The sequence below is a fragment of the Colletotrichum karsti genome, assembly GCF_011947395.1.
Source record: "Colletotrichum karsti strain CkLH20 chromosome Unknown Scaffold33, whole genome shotgun sequence".
Lineage (NCBI taxonomy): Eukaryota > Fungi > Ascomycota > Sordariomycetes > Glomerellales > Glomerellaceae > Colletotrichum > Colletotrichum karsti.
In genome coordinates, this window is record NW_024065933.1 from 338,258 (window position 1) to 364,429 (window position 26,172).

General features: G+C 56.3%; 6 protein-coding genes across 6 annotated transcripts; 4 read left to right on the forward strand and 2 right to left on the reverse strand.

The window, feature by feature from the left end:
• Window positions 1–146: 146 nt before the first annotated feature.
• CkaCkLH20_09367 (molybdenum cofactor synthesis domain-containing protein) lies at window positions 147–1,556 on the forward strand (the record flags this gene model as incomplete). Its single annotated transcript, XM_038892082.1, has 8 exons — window positions 147–335; window positions 404–412; window positions 482–526; window positions 580–674; window positions 727–744; window positions 791–1,083; window positions 1,136–1,352; window positions 1,439–1,556. The coding sequence occupies 8 exons, from the start codon at window positions 147–149 to the stop codon at window positions 1,554–1,556; spliced, it is 984 nt and encodes a 327-aa protein (XP_038742665.1).
• A 6,994-nt stretch (window positions 1,557–8,550) lies between these two features.
• Window positions 8,551–9,439, forward strand: CkaCkLH20_09368 (ras small monomeric GTPase; the record flags this gene model as incomplete). Its single annotated transcript, XM_038892083.1, has 4 exons — window positions 8,551–8,577; window positions 8,642–8,756; window positions 8,833–9,108; window positions 9,198–9,439. 4 exons carry the CDS (start codon window positions 8,551–8,553, stop codon window positions 9,437–9,439), a joined length of 660 nt encoding a protein of 219 aa, XP_038742666.1.
• A 1,548-nt stretch (window positions 9,440–10,987) lies between these two features.
• CkaCkLH20_09369 (putative glucan -beta-glucosidase protein) lies at window positions 10,988–21,112 on the reverse strand (the record flags this gene model as incomplete). The annotated part of the gene is made up of 4 exons (XM_038892084.1): window positions 10,988–14,733; window positions 16,410–20,616; window positions 20,665–20,922; window positions 20,978–21,112. The coding sequence occupies 4 exons, from the start codon at window positions 21,110–21,112 to the stop codon at window positions 10,988–10,990; spliced, it is 8,346 nt and encodes a 2,781-aa protein (XP_038742667.1).
• Window positions 21,113–22,017: 905 nt separating this feature from the next.
• CkaCkLH20_09370 (uncharacterized protein) lies at window positions 22,018–22,560 on the forward strand (the record flags this gene model as incomplete). The annotated part of the gene is made up of 1 exon (XM_038892085.1): window positions 22,018–22,560. The coding sequence occupies one exon, from the start codon at window positions 22,018–22,020 to the stop codon at window positions 22,558–22,560; it is 543 nt and encodes a 180-aa protein (XP_038742668.1).
• A 1,035-nt stretch (window positions 22,561–23,595) lies between these two features.
• On the forward strand, window positions 23,596–24,876 carry CkaCkLH20_09371 (uncharacterized protein; the record flags this gene model as incomplete). The annotated part of the gene is made up of 3 exons (XM_038892086.1): window positions 23,596–23,911; window positions 24,036–24,605; window positions 24,677–24,876. 3 exons carry the CDS (start codon window positions 23,596–23,598, stop codon window positions 24,874–24,876), a joined length of 1,086 nt encoding a protein of 361 aa, XP_038742669.1.
• A 148-nt stretch (window positions 24,877–25,024) lies between these two features.
• CkaCkLH20_09372 (uncharacterized protein) lies at window positions 25,025–25,883 on the reverse strand (the record flags this gene model as incomplete). The annotated part of the gene is made up of 2 exons (XM_038892087.1): window positions 25,025–25,791; window positions 25,847–25,883. 2 exons carry the CDS (start codon window positions 25,881–25,883, stop codon window positions 25,025–25,027), a joined length of 804 nt encoding a protein of 267 aa, XP_038742670.1.
• Window positions 25,884–26,172: the final 289 nt, after the last annotated feature.

Sequence of the window (26,172 nt, forward strand, 5' to 3'; positions counted from 1 at the left end):
CCGTCTGTTAACTTGATTCGTGCGATTCTCCAGCCCCTTGTTCGCAGTATTCCCCGAAAGACGCAATAAGGTCAACTTACGCCAGTTGCTCGTCGTGATCTCCCTCCTCTCATCCAAACACTCAACACCAAGCCGAGAACTCTTCCATGTTCTCCCGCCTCTCCCAGCTATCTCGGCATCTCCCCTCGGCCCAAACAATTTCCAAAACGTTCAAGCCCGTCGTCCCGGCCTCCAGTCTCGCCCGCGGCATCATGGTTTCGGCCGACGAGCGCAACACCCGCACCATCCACACCGCGGCGTGTCTGATCATCGGAGACGAGGTCCTCGGAGGCAAGGTGAGAAAGAAGCACGCCGGCCCGCATTGCCCGCTTTCATGACTAACACGTATGTCCTTTGCCCACAGACCGTTGATGTGAGTGCGGTTGCTTCGGCGCCGTGAGATTGGCGACATGGCTTGGAAGCGTATTAACCTATTGGTCAGACCAACTCGGCCTTCATGGCCAAGTGGTGTTTCAACCTCGGCATTGTATGTCGGCATCTACAGCTCCCAGGTCCGGCTTGTGTACTGACAGAGACCAGAATTTGAAGAGGGTTGAAGTCATCGAGGACGATGAGAGCGAAATCGTCGAGGCTGTGAGGCGGATGAGTGACCGCTACGACTTCGTAGTCACTAGGTTTGTGCTGCTTCCCAGACACATCGGAACGAAAACTAATCTGTGACCATAGTGGTGGCATCGGGCCGACGTAAGTAGGAACGGATCACTTCAGGGCTGCAGCTCACAAGGACCAGGCACGACGACATCACCTACCAGTCAATAGCCAAGGCCTTTGACCTCCCGCTGGTTCTCAACCAGGACGCCTTTGAGCGCATGAAGAGGCTTTCCAAGCCGCACCCGGGCCAGCCAGACTTTGACTGGAACGTCGACTCTCCCGCCTTGCAAGCAAAGCTGCGAATGGTCATCCTCCCCACCGACGAGAAGCGCGACCCCAGCAAGCAGTTCCTGTTCCCCCACGAGGACCTCTGGGTGCCCGTTAATGTCGTCAACGGAAACATCCATATCCTGCCAGGTGTCCCGCGTCTCTGTAAGATAATTTGGCTCATTCTCATGAGCCGAGTCGGCTAACAGGGATACAGTTGAAAAGCTCCTCGACGGACTGAAGCCGGTCGTTGTGCCCCGGCTCACCGACCCGGACGGAAAGGGTCTCTGCCGCGTGCTCATCTCCACCCCGCTTCCGGAGAGCGCCGTGGCCGGTTATCTGACTACGCTCGCCGCCAAGGTGGAACCCAAGGGCGTCAAGGTCGGCAGTTATCCCCGTTGGGAGCAGAACGGAACCGTGACCTTGGTCGGAAGGTAAGATGGCGATTGCCCGGGCCGCATCGGGGGTTTATTGTTGCCCTCGCCGGTTGTTGTGTGAACAGATGCTGACGACGTTGCAGGGATCAGGCTTACATCGAGAGCATCGTAGATGAGGTTGTAAAGGGCGTCAACGGCAAACGCGTGTTCGTAGAGGGAGAGGACGATTCCAACGCCAAAGCAGGCAAGGGCCTGGAATGATTCCAACAGACTCAAATGAGGTAGATAGCGAACCCCCACGATCCGAAGACCGTGGCGCCGTTGCGGCAATTACATGTCCTTGTCGGATATCCCGACTGTAACGTTGTCATCTTGAATGTGTGGTTGCCATATTGCTGAACCATGGATGCGGCTATTTTCAGAGGCTTTGTGGTTCGCTGCCGGGCACCGTAGTGATATGTTGATACCGAGTCTTCAGTCAAACCGTTCGGTCTCCTAACTTGGATTGGTTGCTGCGGCATTGCGTTCAAGATGCTCGAGTCCTCCGGGAGGCTAATTAGGAAGAAGCACACGGCGCAACATGCGCAAAGGCCGCACGTGGGGACGGCCGTCCCTCCGAACCTGGCAGCCAATTTCGGCCCACGTGGGGAGCGTGGTGGACTCTATCGCAGATCCGTCGACGGCAGCGGGAGAGGGCAACTCTCGCACAGACTGCCTCGGCGTCGCAGGCGATTGATCCCGTAATGCCAGGCGTGGGCTGTAGTTTGCCCGACTTCGACGCATTCGCGGCGTCGTGGATTAAGATGGACATGGACGGAATTGTCTCAATGGAATGACGGGCATGCTGGCGCGCCATACCCCCCGGCCGGACGCGTCTCCGCCGTGACCGTTGTCACTTGTGCCACTAATACCACGCAGCTGCAGAGTCAGGGGAGTGAAGGCTGGTAATGATTCTTCTAGGGCTTCTAGAAAAAAGACGGTTTTGTTGTCGACCGCACGCAACGGGAAGCAGTCCGTTCTTGCGTCGCCAATAAGATGACAGGCCGTGGGAGAGCGAGATATGTCGCCCGGCTACCTACCAGTTGGAGACTGGCTCCGTTTCGGCGGGAGATGAGTGTGGATTAGAACCCGGTGCTATCTTCAAATCTAGGACCGAGCTCGATATCGTCTGGCTACGCATCTCCGTCGCGTGACGGCACAATGGGGGCCGCTGCTTGCGGATCCTTATCGAACGGCCTGCTGTGATCCGTCTCGACTCTCACTGACCGCTGGCGCCAGAAGAAACATCTTGAGACTTCCAGCGACCGCTTCAACAACGCTATGCCTGTTGCATCGAGTCAGCCGAAGGTGAGGACGTGGTTGAAGGTCAGTTCATGCTCCACAAAAGCATTTCTGCGAATACAACCCAGTCGTTGCATTGTCACCTCCAGAAGACATGGATTGGTCGCCCATATTGTCTCTCTTACAAGGACCTCCTCCCCATGAGAATCGCCGCACTGTGCGCTGGGACAACCTTGGGGTCGCTTCCCAAAGCCTCGTCAGTTGTTTGTCAATAAGGGTGCAAAGATGAAGCACGGTTAAACGAGAGACCGGTGCGTTTGCGACGGTCATGAAGCGGACGAAAGGACGGTAGGCAGCAGTCGCCGCCTCATGTTCATCAGGCTCATTGAACGACGGTAACGCTCCTGACGATCCATCGCCGTATCAGGGGCTCCTCGGAGCCAAGTCTTCTAGAAGCTAACGCAACCTCTTCGCGCATGTTGCCTCGAAAACTACAGCACGCCATGCATGCTAGGCAGGTGCCCAAATCTGGGGCACACGAAGGACGGTGTTGCCCGAGTCCAGGATCGCCAAAGAATCAGAGGAGGCCGCAGACTGCGGGTCACCGGCTGTTCAAAAACAACTGTTTTGTTCCATAACACTTCGCAGAACGCGCTTCAAGGGATAGGTTAGCAGATGGTCGACATGACGAACGGTCCCCGCCAAGGTGACTTCCGTCGTTTTTGTGTTGTGCATTTTCCCCTTGGCGGGTGCCGAGAAGCCCCTGTCGCATCCACTTCAAGGCGAAGAAACCTGTTGGACTCGAGAGGACGAACGGAAGAGACCTGAGCGCAATCATCGCAAGAGATCGACGTGGAAGCTAGTTGATGAGTTTGGGAGTCTGATCGGCGCTGTCTCACCGGGACAAGATGCCGTACGCGTGGAAAGATGCGATGGAATACGTGAACTTGCGCTATGGTCTTCTTCGAGTCTGTACGAATCAACGGCGCATTCATGAAGAAAATAGACGTCCTGGCTTGCTGGGCCAGACTGAACGTTTGTCGATGGCGCATGGACACCCGGCCTTGACATCTGACGGCTCATCGGGAGTTGGCTGGCGGCTGTCTGACGAGAGTCGCAGCGTAGTCAAGGCGTTCTGGCAGAAGCAAGCAGAGCAGAGTTGAGATGTCAGGGCGAGACCAGCTTGGCCGATATCCGGTTGGTCGCAGGGAAGGGCGAAAATGAGCCAGAGTTCTGGTCTGAAGTTTTGAGTTTTGTTGTGGCGAAAGTCTAGCCAAATGGAAGCTGATAATCCGTGCTGATTCTGATGATTAACTGCTCCAACGAGGTTGTTGTACTAGAAGCATATTTCTTTGTCAATATGACAGAAGCTCCCCGGCAACACTTTGCGGTATGGGGTGCAGCAGCCCATGCTCCTAGACGTTGAAACGGGAAACTTGAGGGGCCCTGAGCCGAACGAGGGCAGCAGAGATGCAGGTGAAAGAAGATGAATGGCTGCAGTTTATCATCCCCGGTCTTGACTGGCATCGTGCATCGGGGCCGTATGCGGAGCGCTTCTCACGGCCGTGGTACCGTGTGATGTGGAGCCAAGCGTACGGTACCTGGGTAGGTAGCGGGCCCGATGTTGCGTGCTATTCCGGCTCAATCCAATTTCAACGTCGGACCTGGCATCACGACGTTGCAAGAGCGGGCATTGTTCGAGATGGACATTGCCGCGCGTAGTTTTTCATTGACGGCTCTGTAAACCGAGGCTCCCTTAATAACAGCTTAAGGTCTCAGGCCCATCTAGGCGTGTTGTATGGCCGTTCTAACTGTGATCTCCATTGTCTTGGTTTTCCGCATGCGGCCGCGATGATGCTGCATTTAGTGTCGGACGGCGGCTGAGTAAAGCCAAGGAGTAAAGATGTTCGATTAGCTGCATTCGGCTTCAGATCGCTTGAGGCAACGGACTGATCGTGGCCTTGGTGTGGCCCTTCAGCAGCGTAACAGTGGTCGATAGATTCAACAGTGACACTGCATCTCAGTCCATATCGTCAACTGCATTTGCAGCAAGTGTAGACGGGATGCCGTACGCCGTGTACGGGGTCGGGAGGCGAGGTCGAGCGTTCCAACGCGTCGCCCCTTGCATTTTTGCAGTCGTGACACGTCGTAGAAGTCCCTTTGTCAGACTACCGGGTGCGGCGCGAGGAATTGCAGGAGTCCGTCTTTGCCGGTCGTTGGGTACAGTAGAACCTGGCTGGAAGAAACAGGCGGGCAACGACTGGAATGAGAATCGTGGCAAGCCGCGCCGGGCAAACATACACGAGCAACGTATGCTGGCATGCAAACATGGCTTGAGCGGCATCTGGGCACGATATGGGTGTTAGCGTCAGCAATACGATGGTGACAAACCTTGTCGTGATGATCAGCCGCACGACGAAGTCCACGTGGGCGTGGGGAATGCAAAGCGGCTCAAATCCCAAGGTGAAGAATCTACTCGAGTATCCGTAGAGAGCCAGAAGAGCATGCGACACAAGCAGATGGATCCGTGGTCCAGCTGGTGGCGATTTGAAGCACAAGTTGTGCAGGCAAGCAGGAACCGGGGACGAGGAGCAGGGAGGCGTCGAAGTCTGTTTTTGGTGGTGCAGGCCGGTTTTTGCATTGAGGACAAGGGTGACCGTTCGAATGTTTGCCGACGGCGAGGTTGACTTTGACGAATGTCCAGGATGTCGAAGGGGCCGACGAGGCGAATTTGGACGATGTTGGGGCGAACCTGGAAAAGGTCGAGCCAAGCGGTGCTTCGAGAACTTGGCTCATCTTCTAAGGTTGAGGGTAGAATACCTTATCTCTCCTACCCAAGAATTTGCCTCGGGAAGGATCGAGGTTGTCGACAACAGATGCAGGTCTGGCCCTCTGGCCCGGGCTGCCCCTGAAGGGGTGACCAATATCGGGTTTTGGATGATTGTTTGTGGGTGTTGATCCGCGGGATTGGAGTTTTCTGTTGTATTACCGGGAGAGGCACGCGGCACCAGGCATCGCACCTCACATCTCGCACCTCCAACCAGGAAGTCGCGACACACTGTGAGACACTGTACGTACAGTGTCGACCGAATGAGCAGGCACTTGTGGTCAGAGCTTTCTACCTCCTGCCCTTTGCAGGAGGAAGGAGCAGGGAAAGGCAGGAAGGCACAAGGGGGCACCGTACCAGTCAGTATCCGCTAGTGTATGGGGCCCCTTTAACTACATACGGCCATGCTCCCGGCTCCCCGCTCCGGCCCATCGCCAATCGACAAGGCACGTTAAAGTGGTTGGGCCGGGAGCCCTGGGTCCCTGGAAGAATGTTTCCTCAATCTTGGTCGTCAAATGAAGCATAAGAAAGATGGATTTGGCTGCTTTTCGAATGGCAAGTTGTCTCTGCTCCGTATTCGTAGACGGCGACAATGACGGATAATCATTGACCACAACGTACCGGGAACGCATTCGGAGCGACGCGTGCTGGTCACACGCATCACCAACAATCGACCGAGACAGAGCCGTGGACTTTTTGTCTTCCTTCAATGATGGCAGCTGCTATCTTGTCTCTTATAATGGCCGGGTCTAGTCGAAGCGAAGAAGAACCCTGGCCGAGGCAAGAAAAGGCGGTAATGAGGTGTCTTCTGTTGCCAGTAAAGTGAGATGAGCGCGCACAGAGACCAAAGGAGCATTCAGGTCCCCTTCGCCTCGCGTGTTATTAAAGCAATCAGCGCGGTGGGGCCGTAGGACGACAGAATGCGATACGTCCCTTTTCTTGCTGTGGTGTCGGGGTAGATCAATATCATAGATGAAGGAAAGGAAAAACAGACAATGATTTCAAAGGCAATGTCGTGTTTCGATAGCATGCGTCGGTCGCGTCGATATTAATGGTGCTGTTTCTACGGATATGCAGACCTTGTATTCCATAGTACATCCGTCAGTGTCGCGATCTGAATTGCAATGCGGAAAGCTGCATGTCGATGAGATTTGCGGCTAGTTGCATAGTACGAGTCTCGCAGCTCGATAACTGCATGGACCCCACCCACTAGCAACGCTGTGAACATGCCCCTTGTCAACAATTTTTTTGATTTTGGAATTGCCGCTGAGTCCACACGCAAAATGGCGAACTTCTCCCCCCTGTCTTGTCTTCGATTTCGCTCACGTTGTTGATCACTCACCTTGCACCTTGCACGCCGTGTGGTTCCCCCCCTTGAAGTCTTGGGCCCCCTCGCTCTTTCGCTGCTTGAGGTGCAGGCGTCTGCACCGGGCCTCTTTTTATGGTTCTAGGCACCCCCTGCTGCAGCCGACGCTACTGCACAAGAACGCCGCCGCCGCGACAAACTCATCCAGAGTCCCTTTTTTTTTATTCTTTTTTTTTTTCTCAGCACCCCCGGTCGTACGCGACTTTCACTCGAGCCATCTCGGTATCGTCCAATTTTTGATCACGATTCGTACGGGAGGTCATCAATTCGATGGCGACCATGCGGTTGCATTCGGTATTGACTGCCAGTTCAACTCCAACGACCATTTCCTGCCATGTCGCCGCCGCCGCCCCTTCTCTCGGAGCTCGGCTCAGGCATACCTCGATCCAACTGGGCACTGTTGGCGCCGTCGTTGCGATAGCGCTTCCACCAGACGGCCATGATCCATCGATCGAAGGATGGGATGGGTGTTCGTACCTTACCTTACTTCCTTACCTCCACTATCACCGCGTGTGCTGTACGGCTACCAGCACGCACGCGTACCTTAGGACATCTCAGTGTATCCTGCCTCGACATTAGTGGTGTGTGTGCGCCCTCGACCGTGCCTGGGCCGCCTGCGACTGTAGCCGTCGTCGAATCATAACCCCAGCGCTAACATCGACGATGCGCCGACCAACCGCATCTGCCCAATCTGCCCTGACAAGATGGACTAATGGCACGTCAATGTGCCTGGGTAAGGTACAGTAGAGCAAGCGATTTGGTGCTTTGTTGGTGTGGCAGAAGCAGCACGCATTGGGTCTCTCGTCTCGTCTCATAAGAAGGGGGACCAGAGACCTGTGAGACTGAGAGGGGGCCAGACAGAGGACATGGCCAGGCCTGCTAATTACAGCCAGCGAGAGTGTGCGCCCCCAGTGTCTCCGAAGCAATAACCGTACTGTAAAAGGTGCCGTTTCTGGACAGGTAAGGTGAGCGCTGGAAGCACTGGAAGACTGGACGCTCTCACTCACCGAGTACTTGTACGCGATGATAAGTAAGAAGAGAGATACGTATCCGTATTACATGCTGCTGGCAGAGGAGAAAAGCAAGGAAGCTGGGCACCTCAAGGCTCCAGGTAAGGTATCCGCAGGCTAAGGACGATGCAAATTGGGTGGAAGCAGCTGCAGGAGCAGGCAACCTACCTAGCCCAGGTATGGACGTGGAACCCGGTACCTCATAACTGCAGCTGGAAGCACGCTTAGTGCGATACGCCTTGCTTAGAGTGGTAAGATGGTGGATGTACATGATGGTAAGTACCTAGGTACCCTGCCTCGCGGTGCCTTATGTAAGGACCTGCTTCCTTACGACTGGACCGACCCGTCACCCCCATCTCCACATTTCGCCAAAAAGCCCCCCTTAGCAACGAAACACCACCCCATTCTCTCGTTCTCCTTCTCGAAAGACCGTCTCTGCTGTCAGTCCCGGATTTCTGCCATCGACCTCGTCGTTTCACCTTTAAACTTCGCAATCCGGCCTGTGCCGTCCCAGATTTCCACCTGCCGTTTCGCTCGCTGCAAACCCGTCTGAGGACCATCCAACGTCGAATCGAAATTGACTAGACAATCCTGAACGCCCTGAACCGAACGCCGTCCGGTCCATTTCTCATCCGCCTGAGCCTGGTTACCTCCTGACTTGCCATCCGGATTCCAGCGTCGCCAACTCCTCGCCCGCTTCAAGCCATCAACAAACCATCCAGAGGATAACAGTCGTCATCACCGGCATCCTCTACTCATTCAAACTTCACAATGGCCTCCAAGGTGAGTCGTCCCTTCGTCGCCCTCGCCTCTCTTCTTCGCGTCGTCGCCTGCCGTTGCTAACCCGTCCCCCGTCTCGCAGTTCTTGAGGGAGTACAAGCTGGTCGTCGTCGGCGGCGGTGGTGTCGGTAAATCCTGCTTGACCATTCAATTGATCCAGAGCCATTTCGTCGACGAATATGACCCGACAATCGAAGGTTCGTCGCTCACCCTCTTCGTCGCCCCATGCGACCGCGAATGAATCGCGTGCTAACCTGGCCACCCCGATCGCAGATTCCTACCGCAAGCAGTGCGTCATCGACGAGGAGGTCGCCCTGCTCGATGTTCTCGACACCGCCGGACAGGAGGAGTACTCTGCCATGCGAGAGCAGTACATGAGAACGGGCGAGGGTTTCCTGCTGGTTTACTCCATCACGTCGCGACAGAGCTTCGAGGAAATCACCACATTCCAGCAACAGATTCTGAGAGTGAAGGACAAGGACTACTTCCCCATGGTCGTCGTCGGCAACAAGTGCGATCTGGAGGGCGAGAGAGAAGTCACACGACAAGGTACATCATTCTCCCTGCTGCGCCGCGTCGCTGCATTTTTTTCTATCGTTTTCTTCCTATTGCGAACTAGCAACTGACAACTTTTACAGAGGGAGAGGCTCTCGCCAAGTCGTTCGGCTGCAAATTCATCGAGACATCCGCCAAGTCCCGCATCAACGTCGACAAGGCCTTCTACGACATTGTTCGCGAGATCCGCAGATACAACCGCGAGATGCAGGGCTACTCAACCGGCAGCGGCGGCGCCTCCGGCATCAACGGCCCACCGAAGCCCATGGACGTCGAGGGCGGCGAGCAAGAAGCAGGATGCTGCTCCAAGTGCGTAATAATGTGAGCGGCCTTTCTCGCGACTTGGAGAGGGCGAGAGCAGGAGGGGTAGTGGCGAACCGAGCGGCCACGGACGTGGAAAATACCTGGACCTTGACTGGCCGGTTGGATGCTGGCAGATGCTGAACGCACGGTTTCTCTGTCTGGGCTCTCAGGCGGCCCAAGCTGGCCCAGGAGAGTCTGGAGACGACATGTTGACGCGCGGGGATCAATGATCAAAAACTTGTTTGTGCTGCATCGGACGGGGAGTCGGGTTCTGACTTGCTGCGCTGTTTTGGAACGTGTTTTTCTTTCAAGGGCAACTTCATGACACGACCTTTGTCACCCGGGTTGTACGATGGCGTGGGTGGGGGTGAGGACCGTCTGACGATGGATGTGTGCCTCACCAGACTGCCACGGAGAACAACAATGGAGGGCTGCGGACATGTTGGTCTGCGTCGGCCCGGACGGAGATTGTGTTGGCCGCAAGACCTCGCGAGGGGCAGACTCGAGATTCTTTACGCACTGGGAGGGCTATTTGAGACCAAACATCGGCTTGTCTCTGTCTCTTCTTTTATATCGGTACTCTTTTTTTTTCTTCTCTTTCATACCTGTAATTTTCTTCTTTCTTCCGAGACACCGCGAGGTTCTTTCGAGGTCAGAGTCCAGTGGTCAAGTCATACAAATTCCCTTGTTTTCTCGTTGGTCGAACACAGACACGCGCGCGTTTCTCTGCCTGCTTTTGATGACAGTTTCATGTGATGTTGACGGCCGGCATTGTCATCACGCCCCCCGTTCCTCTGATCATGTGAGCAACAAATCCTGTGGCTTTAGAATACCTACCGTCTTTTTTTAATAGCAATATGAGGTGTTGGAAATGATTTGTGAAGCTGCGCTGTACCAGATGCAAGTGAAGACTTCAGTGTATATCCATTTGTTAAGCATGGTTTCGAGGTGATGAAAGAACGGCATCATCGCCAAGAGACGTACACGTTTCTCACCCCAACGCCGTCTCAACAACTCAGCTCAGGCAAGGCAAGGCAAGTCAAACACGCTCTGGAATCATACCCAGCCTCCGTAGCTAATGAGTTTACAAGTTTACACGGTGGCGGTCAACTGAGACCCTCATGCCGAGAAATCTCAACGGCCGCCCGTGTCTGTCCTGCCTTGTCTTGTCTGCCGTGTCTTTTTCTCTATTCCCCCTTGCGTTAACCGTCCCGCCCGCGTCACCACCAACGGAGAAAGTGAGAGAAAGATAGGAACATGCTTTCTTTTCCCCCTCTCAACCGAGAAACAACCAAGAAAAAAAAACGCCTGTCCTCCTTCCGAAACATACACCTGCAAGCCCTCGTCCACTCACCGCCATGGTGGTATCATCTCCAGACAACAAAAAAAAGACGGTACACCGTTGTCAACGTCAGGTTGGACTGCCCCAGTGCCCCCTTGCATAGGTACGTCCTCCTTTCTTTTCCGACTTCGTTCGGTTGATTCTATCAAAAAAATACGCGGATACCGCCGAGACGCCCAGTCCGACACACACACACACACACACTCACTTGACAGGCCTGGGCCCGTCCTACGTCAAATCCGACATGTCGCCAAAAATATCACCGCCCGGCGGCGTCGCCATGCCCATCCAGACCTGCTCCTTCAACGACTCCGGCACCGTCCCGCCCAACCACACCTCCACGCCCGCCGCCACGTGAGGCTCGTTGCTCTCGGCCACGACCCCCTGGCAGTTGAGGCACAGGTACACCAGGCTCCCGAAGACGTCCCCGCGCGTATCCGTCCGCGCCGGCATCACCTTGCAGAACAGGCACGTCCGGTGCCCGAAGTTGGTGATGGCCCACTCCGACACGAACATGGTCTGCACCATCAGCTCCTTGGCCAGCCGGTACCGGTGGTGCACGCACAGCCGGCGCCCGACCACCTTGGTCGCGCAGGCGCAGCCCGTGACCGGGTGCGTGGGGCGGCCCGGCATGCCGAACGCGGGGGCGCCGCTTTCGATCTCGCGCCGGGCGCACTCGGCGCACGCGTACGCGCGCATGCGGAGGAACTCGCCCCGCGTGAGCGGCTGGGTGCCCTGGAAGAGGCCCATCTTGCTCCGGCCGTCGCACGGGTCGCAGACCATGAAGGGCGCGGGGCGGGCGGTCGCGTGCTCGAGGCTCTCGCAGGCGTCGCCGGGGCCCACGTCGTTGCGGCAGAGGTCGCCGGTGATGGGCTCCGCCTGGTACTCCTCGCAGGTGCGGCCGTCGTTGTCGGCGGTGTACTGCGGGTTGCCCTCGGCCAGGGGCAGGTCGGGGATGGAGCTCAGGATGTTCCAGCCGGGGCGCTTCCACTTCTTCAGCAGGGTGCGGATGTTCTGGATGTAGGCCGACTCGGCCGGGTCCGGCGAGAAGGGCAGCTGCGGCGGGAGGGCCCCGGCGGCGTCGCTGAGCTGCAGGAGGAAGCGCTCCGGGGCGGGGACCTGCGCGGAGGCGGGCGGGTCGGAGACTTCCGGGATCCGGAGGTTGCGGAGCTCGACGGGGACGAAGCGCTGGTCTGCACTGAAGGAGAGGACGGCCATGCGGAGCTGCGCGAGGACTCCGTTTTGTTCCTCTTTCTCGGCCTCCTGCGCGACGTCGTCGGCGATTTGGAAGAACTGCGGGTCCAGGACCTCGTTCGCGAGCTTCTCGGCATCCGAGTCGCTCATGACGGCATCTTGCCCCAGGAACCGCTGGATCTCGGAGAGGTCCGGCGGGCCTTCGAAGGGCGCCGGGACCTGGTCTTGGAGGGGCTGGTCGTAGGCGTTGTAGTCGTTGAAGTTGGTGAGCCAGTTCTCAAAGTCCTGGCCGTTCTCGGTGGCATTGGCGGCGGCGAGGTTGTCGCCGAAGTATTGTTGCTGCGGCGGCTGGCCGATATGCTGCGGGTTGTTGAGGAGGGAGATGTCGTTGTCGCTCCAGGTCGATTCCAATCCGATCCCGCTATCGTCTCCGACACGGTTGTCTTCTACTCCGCCGTACCCGTTGGCCTGCCAGAAGTTGTCGTATCCTTCCCCGACGCCCTCGACGGGCGCGGGTGGTGGATTCTTTCGCGGTCGACCTCGACCCCTTTTGGGTCCGGTATAGGGCGGCTTGGGCGCGGGCTTGGGTGCGGGCCTGGCAGGCGGTATTGCCTTTCCCTTCTCACTTGGTTTCTTCTCTCTTGTTGATCGCCTGGGGTTCCGTCTGAGACCCTCGGGGACGACCTCCTCCTCTTCTTCCTCCTCCTCGTCAGGCTCGACACCGCCGAACTCCCTATCCGGGAGATCCTGAGCCGGATGTTGAACCACCTGTGCCTCGGCCTGCTCATACGCCGCCACCTGCCGCGGCGTCGGTTGAGCTTCCGTCCTCACCCACCTGGGGTGGTTAGGTCCGATGAGTTCGTGAACGGGGGTGTTCCATCGATTCGAATCCACGCCGTTCGGTCCGTACCCGAGGGCCATGTAGTAGTCTGCCGAGTCCGCGCCGCTCACTCTGTAGTCCCTCTTCATCTTCGCGCCGCCGTCCAGGAAAGCATCGCAGTCCGACCCGAACTTGACGCAGCTGTCACACGGCCTCTTCCGGTCACAGTTCCGCTTGTTCATCCGACACGGCACGCAGGCGACGAACAGATGCCCCGTGTCACCGGTATTCCGCGTCCAGCCGATCGCCTTCCGGTCAGGATGCGGCAGATGCACGGGTTGGCCGTCGCGCTGAACGACGCAGGTCAACCCCCAGGCGGTACACTTGCTACAAGCAAACTCATCCGGCCCGTCGAAGCCCCGGCAGGACGTCCGGTTCACCTTGCAGTTCTCGCACTTGGCCGCCCCGTTCCGAGCAACCGGCCTGCCGTTCACGATGAGGCAATCGCCTTGCCCGTCCCAGACGTACCCGTTCACAAACTCCTGGCCCGTGAAGGCTTCCACGCAGGGACGGTTCTGCTCGACGCAATTGAGACACTTGTACCCGTCCAGCCGGACATCGTTAATCCACGAACAGGGATTCAACCTCCTCGTACCGACATCCCCAATACACCCCTGACACATGCGTCTCCACCACGGCCTCCTCCCCTGCACGAGACTCCCGTCCCCGGGCCGCGGCCGGTCCCACATCCGCTCCCACGGCTCCGGGGGCCCCGTGACCTGCCCGTTGGCGCGGCGCTCGACGTACGCCTCGCACAGCCGCCCCTCGCGCGAGCAGGTCGAGCAGCCGATCTTGAGCTGGACGTCGACGTCGCACACGGCCGACCTGTGGTTCCCGCGCTTGGCCTTGCAGCCCACGCAGCAGCTCGCCTCGGTGTCGGACATGGGGTACGCGGGGCGGGAGTTGGCGAAGCGCTTCTGCCAGTACTCGCCGCCCGCGGCGCGGCAGACGTGGTTCGCGTCGACGAGGTTGCGGTATTTCGTGCACTGCGAGCACTCGATCTGCTCGGCGTGGTTCGCGTCGCAGGGCCGGCCCTCGTGCCCGCCCGCGTCGCAGTGCTCGCAGTTGCCGTTCTCCGGGACGGCGTAGCGCGGGCGCACGCGCGTGAGGGGCTGCTCGGCGAAGCGGACCGACTTTTGGCGTTTGGCGTTGGGGGGGCTGCTGCTGCTGCTGCCTTCTCCGTTGTCGTCGACGCCGACGCTGCCGCTGGCCACGGCGTCGAGGTTGCGTTTGCGGGATTTGGGGTTCGAGGGTTTGTCGGTTCCGATGAGGTCGTACTCGCAGTCGACGTCGGCCGCGACGCAGGCTTTGCAGGGGCGTGTGCCGGAGCATCGTCTCCTGATGCGGCGGCAGGTGTTGCATGTTTTGTAGTAACGTTTGGGCCCAGCTGAGCCGGGTTGGCTTTGCTGCTGCTGCGGCTGCTGTTGCTGTTGCTGCTGCTGCTGCTGGGTTGGCAGGGGAGCGAAGTAGGGCTCGTTATTCGCGTTGGTTTGGACGGTGTGGTTGATGAACTTTGCCCCTGGAGCTGGTGGGAGGACGGTTTCCTGCGGTTGGACGTATGGTTGTTGGCCTGGGACGGCCGGCTGGTAGCCATACGGACCCCAGTTTTGGACGACTTGAGTGAATGCCCCGACTTCCTGCGGCGGGTTTGGTTGGTATCCGTTCTGCGGAGGTTGGTTTGAGTACTGATATTTTGCGTTGTATGTGTCGTTGTGAGGTTGCAGGCCTGGCGGGTTCGCGGATGGCGGAGCCCAGGTATTCTGCTGCGGCTGCGGCTCCTGCTGCGGAGGAGGATCCGGTTGCGTGGGGTCTCGACCGCCGGAGGGGAGAGCGATCTGGTCCGGCACTCGGTTCGACTGTTGCTGTTGTGATGGCCCTCCCGTGGGAAGGGCGATCTTGTCTGGGACTCGTCCGGACATGTCACTCTCAACGGCAGATGCTAACGTTTGAACTTGGAGGTCTTTTTCGGATCTTGAATGAGTCTGGGTTCGAGGTAAAGGAATTTATGGTATAACGGAAGACATTGTGAGATCTTTTAGCTACCATGACAAGTAAGTTATATCTCGTAGGACGACGCCGTCATGGTCGTTTCTGATGCTTCTCGTTTCCGGTCGCATTCCCATTCTCTTGTCGCAAGTCTGGCCATCGACAAAGATGCGTCCCCATTCTCAGTCTCCCTTGTCGCCGGCGTCCCGTTGACTCCGAGGTACTGAAAAGTTGTGAATGGTTGTGCTTTGTACTAAATCGGGGATTCATACCTGCTTTGTTGGCCACTATTGATTGTGCATATTGTTGTTGATTGAAGCAGACGGATTCGGACATAATGGCGACTCGAAGCTCCCTTGGAGACTTCATCAAAGGGTTCTTTCCTGAGGTATTTCCGTCTCTTTATTTCGTCAGGTGCTGCGATGTCGTTCTGGAGATGGCGGAGCAGTTGACTTTGAGTGCGGAGTATACTGCAAATGCACATCTCTCGGCTTCTCTTCAACCCGGCGCTTAGTAGAGGAAGTGCCCAATGGACTAGAATCCTAGCTTACATCAATCGAAATGAACACCAGAATTCGAATCAGCTGAGCTAGCTGATTCCGAGGTAACGATTCATCGGCCTGACATGCGAGAGTTACTCGGTGGGATCGGAAAGGATAGGCTTTTGAAATTATTGTAGGGCAGCTTCGACGTCTTCCCAAAGCAAAATACAGAATTCATCGCGAGCGGTTGAGTCCGGTCTTGACGGCACCTTCGCACTATCTCAGGAGCGAACGTGACAGCGAAGACGTCAGTCACATTTTTGCCTTTGCATCAGGGAGCCCGTTTCTGGGGCAGCTAGTATCGCTGGACGCCTGTCGGTTGTTGGCCATGCTCTTAGCGGCTCGGGCAAACCAGGTGATTTATCGCAGGATATCGAAGATCCGGATAGCCGCAATGACTTCTTATTGGAAGAGGTTCGAAGCTTATCCGTGTGCCAGTGTAAGTCGTTTCTGGAGTCTTCAGGTTTCAACTACAACGACGATAGAGATGCCACATAGAAGCTGACACTTGGCCTACTCAAGGCGCATCTGCAAGAATGCCTTCAGGACTTGGATGAATCGACGTCGACAGAGCCTGGCAGACGAAACTTGTCGAAATTGCCAAAGGCCTATGCTCCTCTTACCACCCGTGCTAACACATTATCCAAAAATATATACAAATAACTAAATAATGACTAGTTTACACTAAGCCGTGGTTTGGAACAGGTTGGCGCTCAACAACCCATCATCGACAATTGTCCCGCCAACATTTGTACTAGCATTGCCGGCGTTGTTGGGGCCTTCGAGACGACGGCCGTTGCAACACTGCCGGCACTCGGGAGGGTCGAACGGCGTCCCGCAAGTCCTGCAGTCGTAATTCGCACATGGATCGGACGGGTCGGATGGTTCGTCGCCCCGCGCACCCTCGAACGTGTATAACAGACATCCGACCTGGCATGTGCCACCTACGCCACCATTATTGCCTACATCAAGGCGAGAGAGAGAGTTAGCCTAGGATCTTTCATCTGCAGGGAATCGATTCGAATTGTGACGAGGTCGTGCAACTTACACTTGGTATAATCCTCACGAACAAGCAAGTAAGCAGTGATCAGACTCGGCGAGCCGAGCGGGAATCCGAAGCTCTGCTTGTCGACCTCGGTCTTGCAGCCCGGGACCCAGCTGCAGGAGTAATCGTAGTTCACGCCGTGGGAATCCGTGCGCCGCAGGGTGACGGCTGGGTCGCCGGGTCCGATCAAGTCGTTGTCGCCCATCTGGGTTCGCAGGTCGCTGAAGGCCGTCGAGTAGTCGTCTTGATCACCCGATTGAATGTCGGCGTGGCCCGGGAAGTCGGCTTCGTTGAAGCAGTTGATGGGGCCTCGCGTCTGCGGCGTCACGGGGGTCGGCGCGCTCGTAGGCGGCGTGGTCGTCGTCGAGGGCCCGATGGATGTCGTGGGCGCCGAGTAGCCGCCGGAGCTCGGGTCCTTCGGGTCTTGGTACCCGGGTGGCGGGCCCGTCGGTGTGGGGTTGCACCAGTACCCGGAGCAGACGGTTCCGCCGCACGCCGTGCTCGCGCCGCGACAGGTCGGCCCCGCAGTGGGTCCCGGGGTGAAGGAAAGAGTGGTCCCGCCGGCGCTGGCGTCGTCGCGTGCTAGGGCCGACTCGATGGCCGCGTACACCGAGTTGGTGTAGGCGTCGCCCAAGGTCATGGTTGCCCACCGCTCGTCGCCAAAATGGCCTATGGGCGCGGCCGTCTGGCTGCCGATCACGACCGTGGACGAGTCCGAGACGCTGATAGAGCAGCCGGTGATGGTCTCGCACAGCGTCGTCGACGAGGTTGTCGTGCCAGCTGAGACGTAGTTGGTTGTTGTGCAAGCCTCGGCCGTCTCTGTTTCGCACTCGGGCTCCGACTCGGTAGTGAGGCGGTGGTCCGGCCCGATGGTGATTCGCGGCCAAGGTGGCAGGTTGCCGCGGATCGTGACGCCGGGCGGGGGGTGGATGATGTTGATGGGCGGGGGTCCAGGACCGTAGATACCCGGGGGCAAGATCCAATACCACGAACGAACGCGAACGTTGTCCCATGAGATGCAGAAGAAGAAGAACCAGGCTGTGCATGGCACATGGACGCCATCATCGTCGGGCTCGGGGTCTTCGATTTCTTCTTCCTCGGGGATGATTGAAGCGTACGGGGGCCATGTTGTGTATACGGGCAGCGGTGTGGTAGTAGAGGTAGATCCAGTCGTCCAAGCTGTGACCAGGGAGCAGTCGACCGTAGCAACAGCTGTGGCCGGCCCGAGGAAGGTGAGAACGCGAGTTGGCGGGCATGCGAAGTTGAGTGTCAAATCAGACGAGCCGGTACATGTCGTGCCGACGGCAACCGGGGGCGTAGCGAACACAATTGACGTGGTAGCGGGACACTCAATAGTGATGACCCCGGTCGAGCCAGGGAACGTCACCGTCGTCACCGTGGCACCGGGAACCGTGATCGTGCTGCTGATAGGAGTATAATAGGTCGTGCTGGTGGGAAGACCTGAGCCACTGTTGGGCGGCAAGGTCGCCGGATCCGTGTAAGTGACTAAAGGACCACCCTCGATCTGCGGCCAGGGTGGAAGGGGAATTGTTCGTGTGGTCGAGCCGCCCTCCCCATTCGGCAACGTTACGATGACTGGCGGAACGCTCAAGCTGGGATAGATGGTGATGGGCGTGGCTCCCGATTTTGTCACGTTGACGTTGGAAAAGGGTATGCCGTCAGTCGTAATGGCAGGCACCGAGATGGTCAAAGTCGTGGTTGTGGTGACGAACACGGTGGTTGCGACGCCGCCGATAGTGGTGCTTGAGTATCCTCCATACTCCAATGAGGTTGTAAAGCTCTTGGGCTGGATAGTGGTTGTCGCTCCTAAGGAGCTCGTCGGAATGACCAGCATGCAGGACCGCGACTGGGACGGACAGCTCACAGTGGGTGAGGCCCAGATGTCGGTACCAACCCAGACAATATCAACACTGTCAGAACCGGGAAGCGGTATCCATACGCTGACCTCGGTGGTGAAGCCACGCTGATTACCATCCTGCGGGACACTGGTGTCATCGATACCACTGGCTATGTCGATGGTTGCCACCGTGAATAGATTGTAGATGACGACGCCGGTCGAACCCTTCACCTCGAGGATGCGGTCCTGGCAGTTGTGGGTAGGTATACAGTCCTGGTAGTATTCGTTGAAGAAGCTGTACAACCCGGCGGCGTGGATCATGACGTCTTTAGAATCGATGATCTGGAGTCCCCAGGCGTAATTGCACCGATCATCCCACACGTTGGCTTCAACTTCGCATTCGCTGAAGTCTGGGTCATTGGGAAAGCTGGAACTGGCGCCGCTGACCGCGCGGAAAGGTGCAGGGGGACCGGGGTTGGGCTGGTAGTAAGGTGACTCAGTCTGGATGTGACCCATATACACGCTCTTGGCGCCGCTGATGAGATAGTTGTACAGCACCGAGTGCTCGGAGCCACCGCCGTAGAACCACGATGGTCCCTCGGACTCGATCAACATGCCGCGGGCGCCGAAAATAGAGATCTGAGTTGAGCTTGAGTCGGGCTGATTGTAGATGGACTTGTCGTTGTCATGGTCAGCCACCCACGCCCATACGTTTTCGAAGTACCCATTGGATTGGGGAGTAATGCGGAACATGAGAGAGGCCGCAATACACTCGGCATTGTTGCTGAACTTGGGGCATTTGCTAAGGTCGAGATCGGTACCTATAGCACCGCCAACGCGGAAGTGCGAATCCCACATGGCTGCCGCTCCTTGTGACTTAGCAGCAACATTCCATTCCATAAGGATGGCGCCAGCTGTTGCACCACGCACCGAGAACATCATTTCGGTGATCTCCATGGTGCCGATGTCGCCCTTGTTGCCGACTTGCACCATGACCTTAGGGTTCTTCATGTCGCTGAAGTAGAAGCCGGACCCTACAATCTGTGACCACAAAGAGCCCTGCACAACTGAACCGGTGGGGATGTTCACCGTAGATCCAACCGCATAGACTCCGGCCGGGAAGTAGGCGATCTGGCCGCCGTCTCTAGCCTTACGAAGAAACGCGTTGACGCAAGATGCCTGATCACCCGTCGCGTCGTTCTTGCATCCGCCATCTGTGGTGGCAACCAGAAAAGAACCGACGCCGGTCTTCTCGTACTGCGGTCTTGAACGAACGTATAGCAAGCCGTTGGAATCTTCCAGTCCCTTTCCCCTTCCAGGGGCTGTGACGGCGCCTGTTTGCACTGAGCCGTCAGAGCCATTGTATCGCTTCCCGGTAGCCCATAGATCGGAGTTTCCCGACAGGATGGTGCTTCCACCCTCGACTGCGACTGGTTTGGCCACGTTCTTGAAGTTTGTATTATCGAGAACAATGTTGGGGGAGGTAGAGAGGCTGTTTGTCAAGACACCAGTCTCCACGTCGCTGATGGTGGAGTCGATGATGGACACACTGCCGGTGCCTTGCCCGCTGTCGCCGCCGACGCCAGAGATATTGAAGGCGATGGAACCACCGTTGACGGTGATCTGCTGCCAGGCCCAGCCCCAGTCCCAGACCATCTGAACGGCCGTATTGCACTGGTTGAAGACCAGGTTGCGCGCCGTATACTGCTGAGAACCGGCACGCCAACCGATGTTACCACCGTTGAACTCAAGATCAGATACAAAGCCACCGCTGCCGTTTTCAGTGAATATACCGACGGCGGTCGTGGTGCTTGTCGTAGGCATGTCAAACACCAAGTTCTGCAACGATGTGGCTTGAGACACCTGCCAATGGATTCCCGTGGGCACGAGGTCCTGGTCATTCTCGGCGGTCGACTCAGGCATCTCGGTGAGATCGAAGCGAAAGTTCCGAATCTGACGGAAGAATTGGTTCTGGTTGATGTACCATTGCGAACCCGAGGCGCCAGGGATGTAAGGATCCACGTCGAACAAGGCGATGCCCTGGAAGTCGTCGCAACCTTTGATGATGGGCATGTCGTTCGGGTCACCGACGAATTGCGTGTAGTAATATTGAATCACTGGCGTGCAGACTTTGTAGGTGCCTCCGGGGAAATAGACGATGGCTCCCTGCGAGAACGTATTGCCACACTTCTCGCCGCATCGCGTCTGGGAGCCACCGACCGAGTCTTTGTTCCAACTGGCCGAAGCCGCGTTGAGTGCCTCGGTCGCGTCTGTTTCTCCCGAGTTATCGGCGCCAAAGTCCTCCACGACGTTACGGAAGAATTGGTAGTCGCCCCCACCAGCGTGCGGTTGCTTTTTCAGTTAGAACCATCTATAACAGAAGTAGGACGTAGAACTCACAGTTCCCAAAGGTCCCAGACTTGACAGCCAAAAGTCAGATGATTGCCTTTTCTGAGCAGTCGAATTGGACTTCAATTTCATCCTTCTAGTGCCATTGGATCTGGCATAGCCGCCGCGGACTACGAAACCACTCTGAAGATTGGTCAAGTAGTTATCCAGGCTACCTGAGTATGTCCAAACTGGACCATTTTGCCTGCCTTTGTCTGGCGCCGTCTTGTAATAGTTGTGCTGATTATCAACCATGTAGGCCGGTGCCGGCTGCGAAGAGAGATGTCAGTAACTATCTTCAAATATGGCAGGATACCACACGTACTCGAGGACCACCAGCGCCCTGGGTTGTGTTGAGAGATGGGTGAGTTGAGTTGAGACCACGAGCCGTGCTCGCTGACCGCACAAGGCTCCATTGCGCGGCCAGCAAAGTAAAGAAAAGAGTGAACAGCACCGTCATTGTGCTCTATGAGTCCAACACGGACAGCAGTATCTCGAGGAAACGCAGAGAAGCGCGGTGACTTTGACGGAGAGAAACTTGGCTCGGGGGGAAGGGCACTCCCATCATTTCACCATAAGCAACCGCGAGCTAGGAATAGCCTCACCACGTCCCGGGCTCGCCCCTATTCCGTACTTGCCGCGCCTTCGGTTCTATTTGCCCTCCTGGGAAGGACACCATCTGGTCGCAAAGCTGATCAGATGACTACGATGCTCTAGGCTCCAGCCTTCCATCGGAGTAACCATCCTGATCCCGTATGATCATTCCTTGTGGCCTAGGATTGAAGAATCTTGTGGTTTGAAAGCCTAGCAACTCATGCATGCATGATCCTATCACCGTCTTATCCGGACCCAGGCCGCAACATGGTGCATTTTCACGAGGGATTCTTCATATTGCAGGTATCAAGCTTTCGGCTGCAGTCAGCGGGCCGATCGTGCAGGCCTCATCTTACGTCTTTGCAACCTTCCTGTGCAGGCATGGCTGCAATATCTCTAGTGAAAAGACTGATGCAGTCATCCTGAGATTACGACGTAAAATGTATTGAAGCGGCGCAGCGGCGAGTGATTGTCTACTTCACTCTTGGCGTTGGTTACCGAAGTTCCCCAGCTGTCCGGCGTCAGTTGAATACGTACTAGATAGCAAACCGAAAGATGCGAGGATGCTAGGAACCGTGATTTCACGCACCGAGGCTTTTTCCACGGTTTCTCACTGTCGTGATACACAACTTAGACTTGGGCGATTATAAGTTGGCCAAGGAACTTTCGTTTCCAAGTCGCCACGACAATCTATACGATTCAGCTCCCGCATTCCCGAATTACTCGCCATCGTTACCGGAACACCTCAGCTGATTCAAATTTGCCCTCAAAATGCTCTCCAATCTCGTCAGCGTCATCTCGCTCGCTCTCCTTGGCGGCGCTATCGCAGCCCCCATTGAAGGCCCAACAGTTCGCGTCTGCTACGAGACCGAGACGCCAAGTCAGCTCTGCTACACGGCGCCGGACAACGTGCCGCAAGATGTGGTGCTCGACGATGTCTTGTTCATAGCCGCGTACCTTCGATCGTACGGTGCGCAGGTCAGGACCGGCCGCCTCTTCAACATGGCCGCCTCCGACGCGCCTGACTGCGGCGAATGGCTCCTCTATGCCCACGGCACGGCGCAGGCGTTTGCGAAACACATCGACAACACCGTCAACTCGAGTGTGCTCTTCGCCGACATCGCCACCACCATCGACGGCGGAGTCAACGCCAACTCAACCCAGCAGGCTGCTGCTCTCATCGGTTGCGGCACCGACGGCGGCTCCGAAGGGGTGATTGTCAACACCGCCAACCCGACGTACTCGGGCTCAACTTACCCTGCCGGCTATGTTACCAGTGGCATCATCGTCAAGATTGTGGCTTCGGGAGCGTAGGAACTGGGCCTGCATATCGATAGCTCGACATGAGACTAGGCTGTAGCTGGCAACTGCCGATGCGAGAGATAAATCAAGCATTTCCCGTGTGGCGCTCCAAGCTTTTCGTTTCCGTGCCTCCCGTGCCTCCCATGCCTTGAGTGTGATTAAATCCTTCGCAATCTGTTTCTCCGCCCGATCAAGCCAATTAAAATGACAGAAACCATGTCGATATACCGGGATGCATATAAACGCTAGTCCACATGGGAAGCCAAGTGATCTTCCCGAGGAAACGAATGTGGATGAGCCTTGGCTGCCTGGCTGGGCTGACCAACGTAAGGACCCTGTTATTACAATGGTGGTATTTCTGAGAATTACCCCACGCCGCTAAGGTCCGGCTTTCTTTGATTCTTACACCAGCAAACCATCATGCAAGGCACACTCTCCCCCTGACGTTGTGGAATACCTGATCATGCACGTAAGCTGACCGCTATCAAAATTCAGCTTGTTAGCTATCGCCTCAAAAGGAAGGTCCTTAGGTAGAGTTGTATCATGTAAGGACTTCGGTATCAAGGCCTGCACGCAGCCGTCTAGCTGCCATGTGCTTTCGCGGCTCAGCAGTATCACATACTTCATACGGATGCCTCACAGACTGCATCCTTCGTCCTGGTTGTCACACTCGCCTGATCAGCTTTGGGGACTATCGAGAATCCTTCGTTCGCCCCCAACCTGTATGCAGAGTGTCTACAACCGTGAAGCCATAACGCAACATCATGCTAGGTACATCGCGGAGATTTCGCCGGGCCTTTTGTAAATTGCTGCTCACGAGGTGACAATCGGATGAGCCGGTTCTAGGGAAGGGAAGGTTGCTGCCTCGCGCGTGGTCAGGAGTTCATGAATATGGTGGTGATCGTTTCTGCCCGGTCAACGCGAGCCCGCTGCCACTAACACCGCTGTCGTCCCTCGTTTCTCTTCGTCCTAGATTCATCTTCACTCGCCCTAGGCACATCAAAGCTAAGAGCCCTTTTGCTCGCGCATTGTCTGAGTCTTCACACTATGGCGAAGGGCTCTGCATTTCTTCGGCTGTTCTCAGGCCTCCTATTCTTCCTGTCAGGAATCCTCGCTCTCGAGCTCGGCGACATCTTTACGCTTCAGGACCGTTCAAATGATGGCGGCTGCAACGACAGACTGGCCGTTTTGGATGATTGGCATACAGAATCCATTTACAGTACCGATGCGGCAGTGACCGCCATTGACAACTATGACAGAGAAGTAGAAGTCAGACGGTCACTGAGCGTCTTCTTTGGAATTGCAAACCGAGCAAGGACTGGAGTTAATACACCCTCGTATCAAGCCAGAATGAGGGTCAGAGGTAAGTTTCGATTGCCATCTAGTTCTTCGGTACTTCTTCCAGATGCCGCTGGAAAACCACACGCATCTCCCGTCCCTCAGTCTTCCCATACCAAAAGCACCGGTTGGACTGACAGTGTGAATAGAAAACATCATACGCGTTAGAGACTTTCTCAACGACAACCCTGATTACAACAGAGACGACTACCTATTCTTTTGTGACAGCACCTTCTTCACCCTGCATGAAAGAACCGACCCAGCACTCGATTTCCAAGGCAACGAGATTCGAGACCAGAACGGGGACCCAGTTCCCATTGACAGCGTACCGGAATACCGGACTGCGCTGAACGAAGATCCCGACAACAAGGCTTGGTGGTCTGGCGATCTCCTGGAAAACATGAAGGGGTACTTCTTCACGGAATACGGCGCCAACTACTGCTACGATGACGACCTCGGCGTCACCGCCGACATTCAACCGTACATTCAAGGAGCCAACGGCCAGGCTGTGACTGGTGACAGTAAAACAAGCCTGATCATGTGCCCGCACAGTTTTGACAGAACCGACATGCCAAATACCTACAGAGACGCAAACAACTTGATCACCGACAGCCCGCCGACGAATCTCGCGGATGCCATTCCCAAGAGTGCCACCTTTCTTCATGAGATGTTCCACACTCTCTACGGAGGGTACTTTCTAGCAGGAGATGATGAGACATGTATGGCTTTTTCCAGCAGTACCCGACTTTCCATTTGTGTAGAGAAGACATGCTAACACATTCATTGGCAGACGACATTGCCGCCTGCCAGAACCTTGCGAGGAGTAACCCGAACGAGGCTGAGATCAACCCCGAGAACTACGTCTTCTTCATTGCTCACATGTATCACTTATTTGGAGTTCCTGATGCCAATGAAGCGTGGTCTATTCCACACCAATGGACCTTTAGACACCAAGGCGTAGGCCAAAACCGGGTATTTGGGGCAGCATAGCCTCCATCTTAGGCGGCTGGAAAGAATGCGCGCTGCCGAAGGTCACAAATCGGGAACTTGCAAATGCCCGCCCAAAGGAGCAGTTACGATCTATTCTTGTAAATACTAGTTGTGGTTCTCGTTTAGTTGCCTACTTAGTGTAGTAAAGCTAGTCAGTTTGTGAAGTCTCACCGACTTTGAAACCATGCATTTGGAGATACTCATCCAAGGCTCTTCGCTGCTCCAGTTCATACTCAGGATACTCGGGATCTACATCGGGCTCGGGGGGAAAGAACCGTGGCACACCCCGGATGTCCCAACGCTCCTGTTCCCAGGCGGTGGCCGGAGGCATAACCTGCGCTATCGCTTGCTCCCACGACTCCCTCGCCTGCGGGTCCGCTGCCGAGGCTTCTTCGTGCTCCGGAGTGACATCCAGTCTACGACGCCAGACGTAAAACTGGCAGAAGACTGTCCGGCCGTGGCTATGTCCTTGTGTTTGGTCCGAATTTCCGAACTTGTTTGCCACCCAATTGTCTTCCTCAAGCACCCAGAACCACACGGCTGAGAGATGGTGTCGGAAATAGCGATGGCTTTTCATGAACTCGGAGCCGCGTGGGACGAAGGTGCCAAACGCACTGCTGAATTTGTCGTTCCACATCCCCCGAACGTCGTCGATCTTTTGCGGTATTGAGAAGGCAGTAAACGTCACGCGGCCCTCGACGTTTGATGTCACTTCCTCTTTGATATGTTTCAAGGTTAAGAAGCGCGACGAAGCAGGCGACGGCTGAGCGGACGCATCCTCGAAGCTCAGATGCCCCAGAGCTTGACCGGATTCGACAGAGACTCGTGGATCTTTGCTTTCAGGGAGATTTCGCAGAAACTCTGCGCAGGCGGGGGAGGACTGAAAGTTCTTCAGGTCATCCAAGGTGGTCCATTCTGTACACGATTAGTCGAGATATTCACCACCCGTTTCGATGCAGATTATACTCACCGATGATATAGGCGGCCTGCTCTGGGTCTTCGACCATCCTTCCTAATGATGGTTTCCGACAACCTGTTACGTCTGCAAGCGGGCCAACGTGGACATCAGCGTGGTCTACAGACCATGTCGGCCACTCTTGCTCCCGCGGTAGATAAAATCGTGTCCATGTTGTCAGCCCTTTTTGATAGGGTTTTGCTGTTTGCTTCGTGCGAGCCATACTGATTGGATGGTAAAGAGCCCAGTGAGGGCGTATGTGTTTCTTGACTGAGGATGGACGCCAACTAGAAATAGAAGATGAATATGCGGCTATGTGATGGACTGCTGCCTGGGTGAGC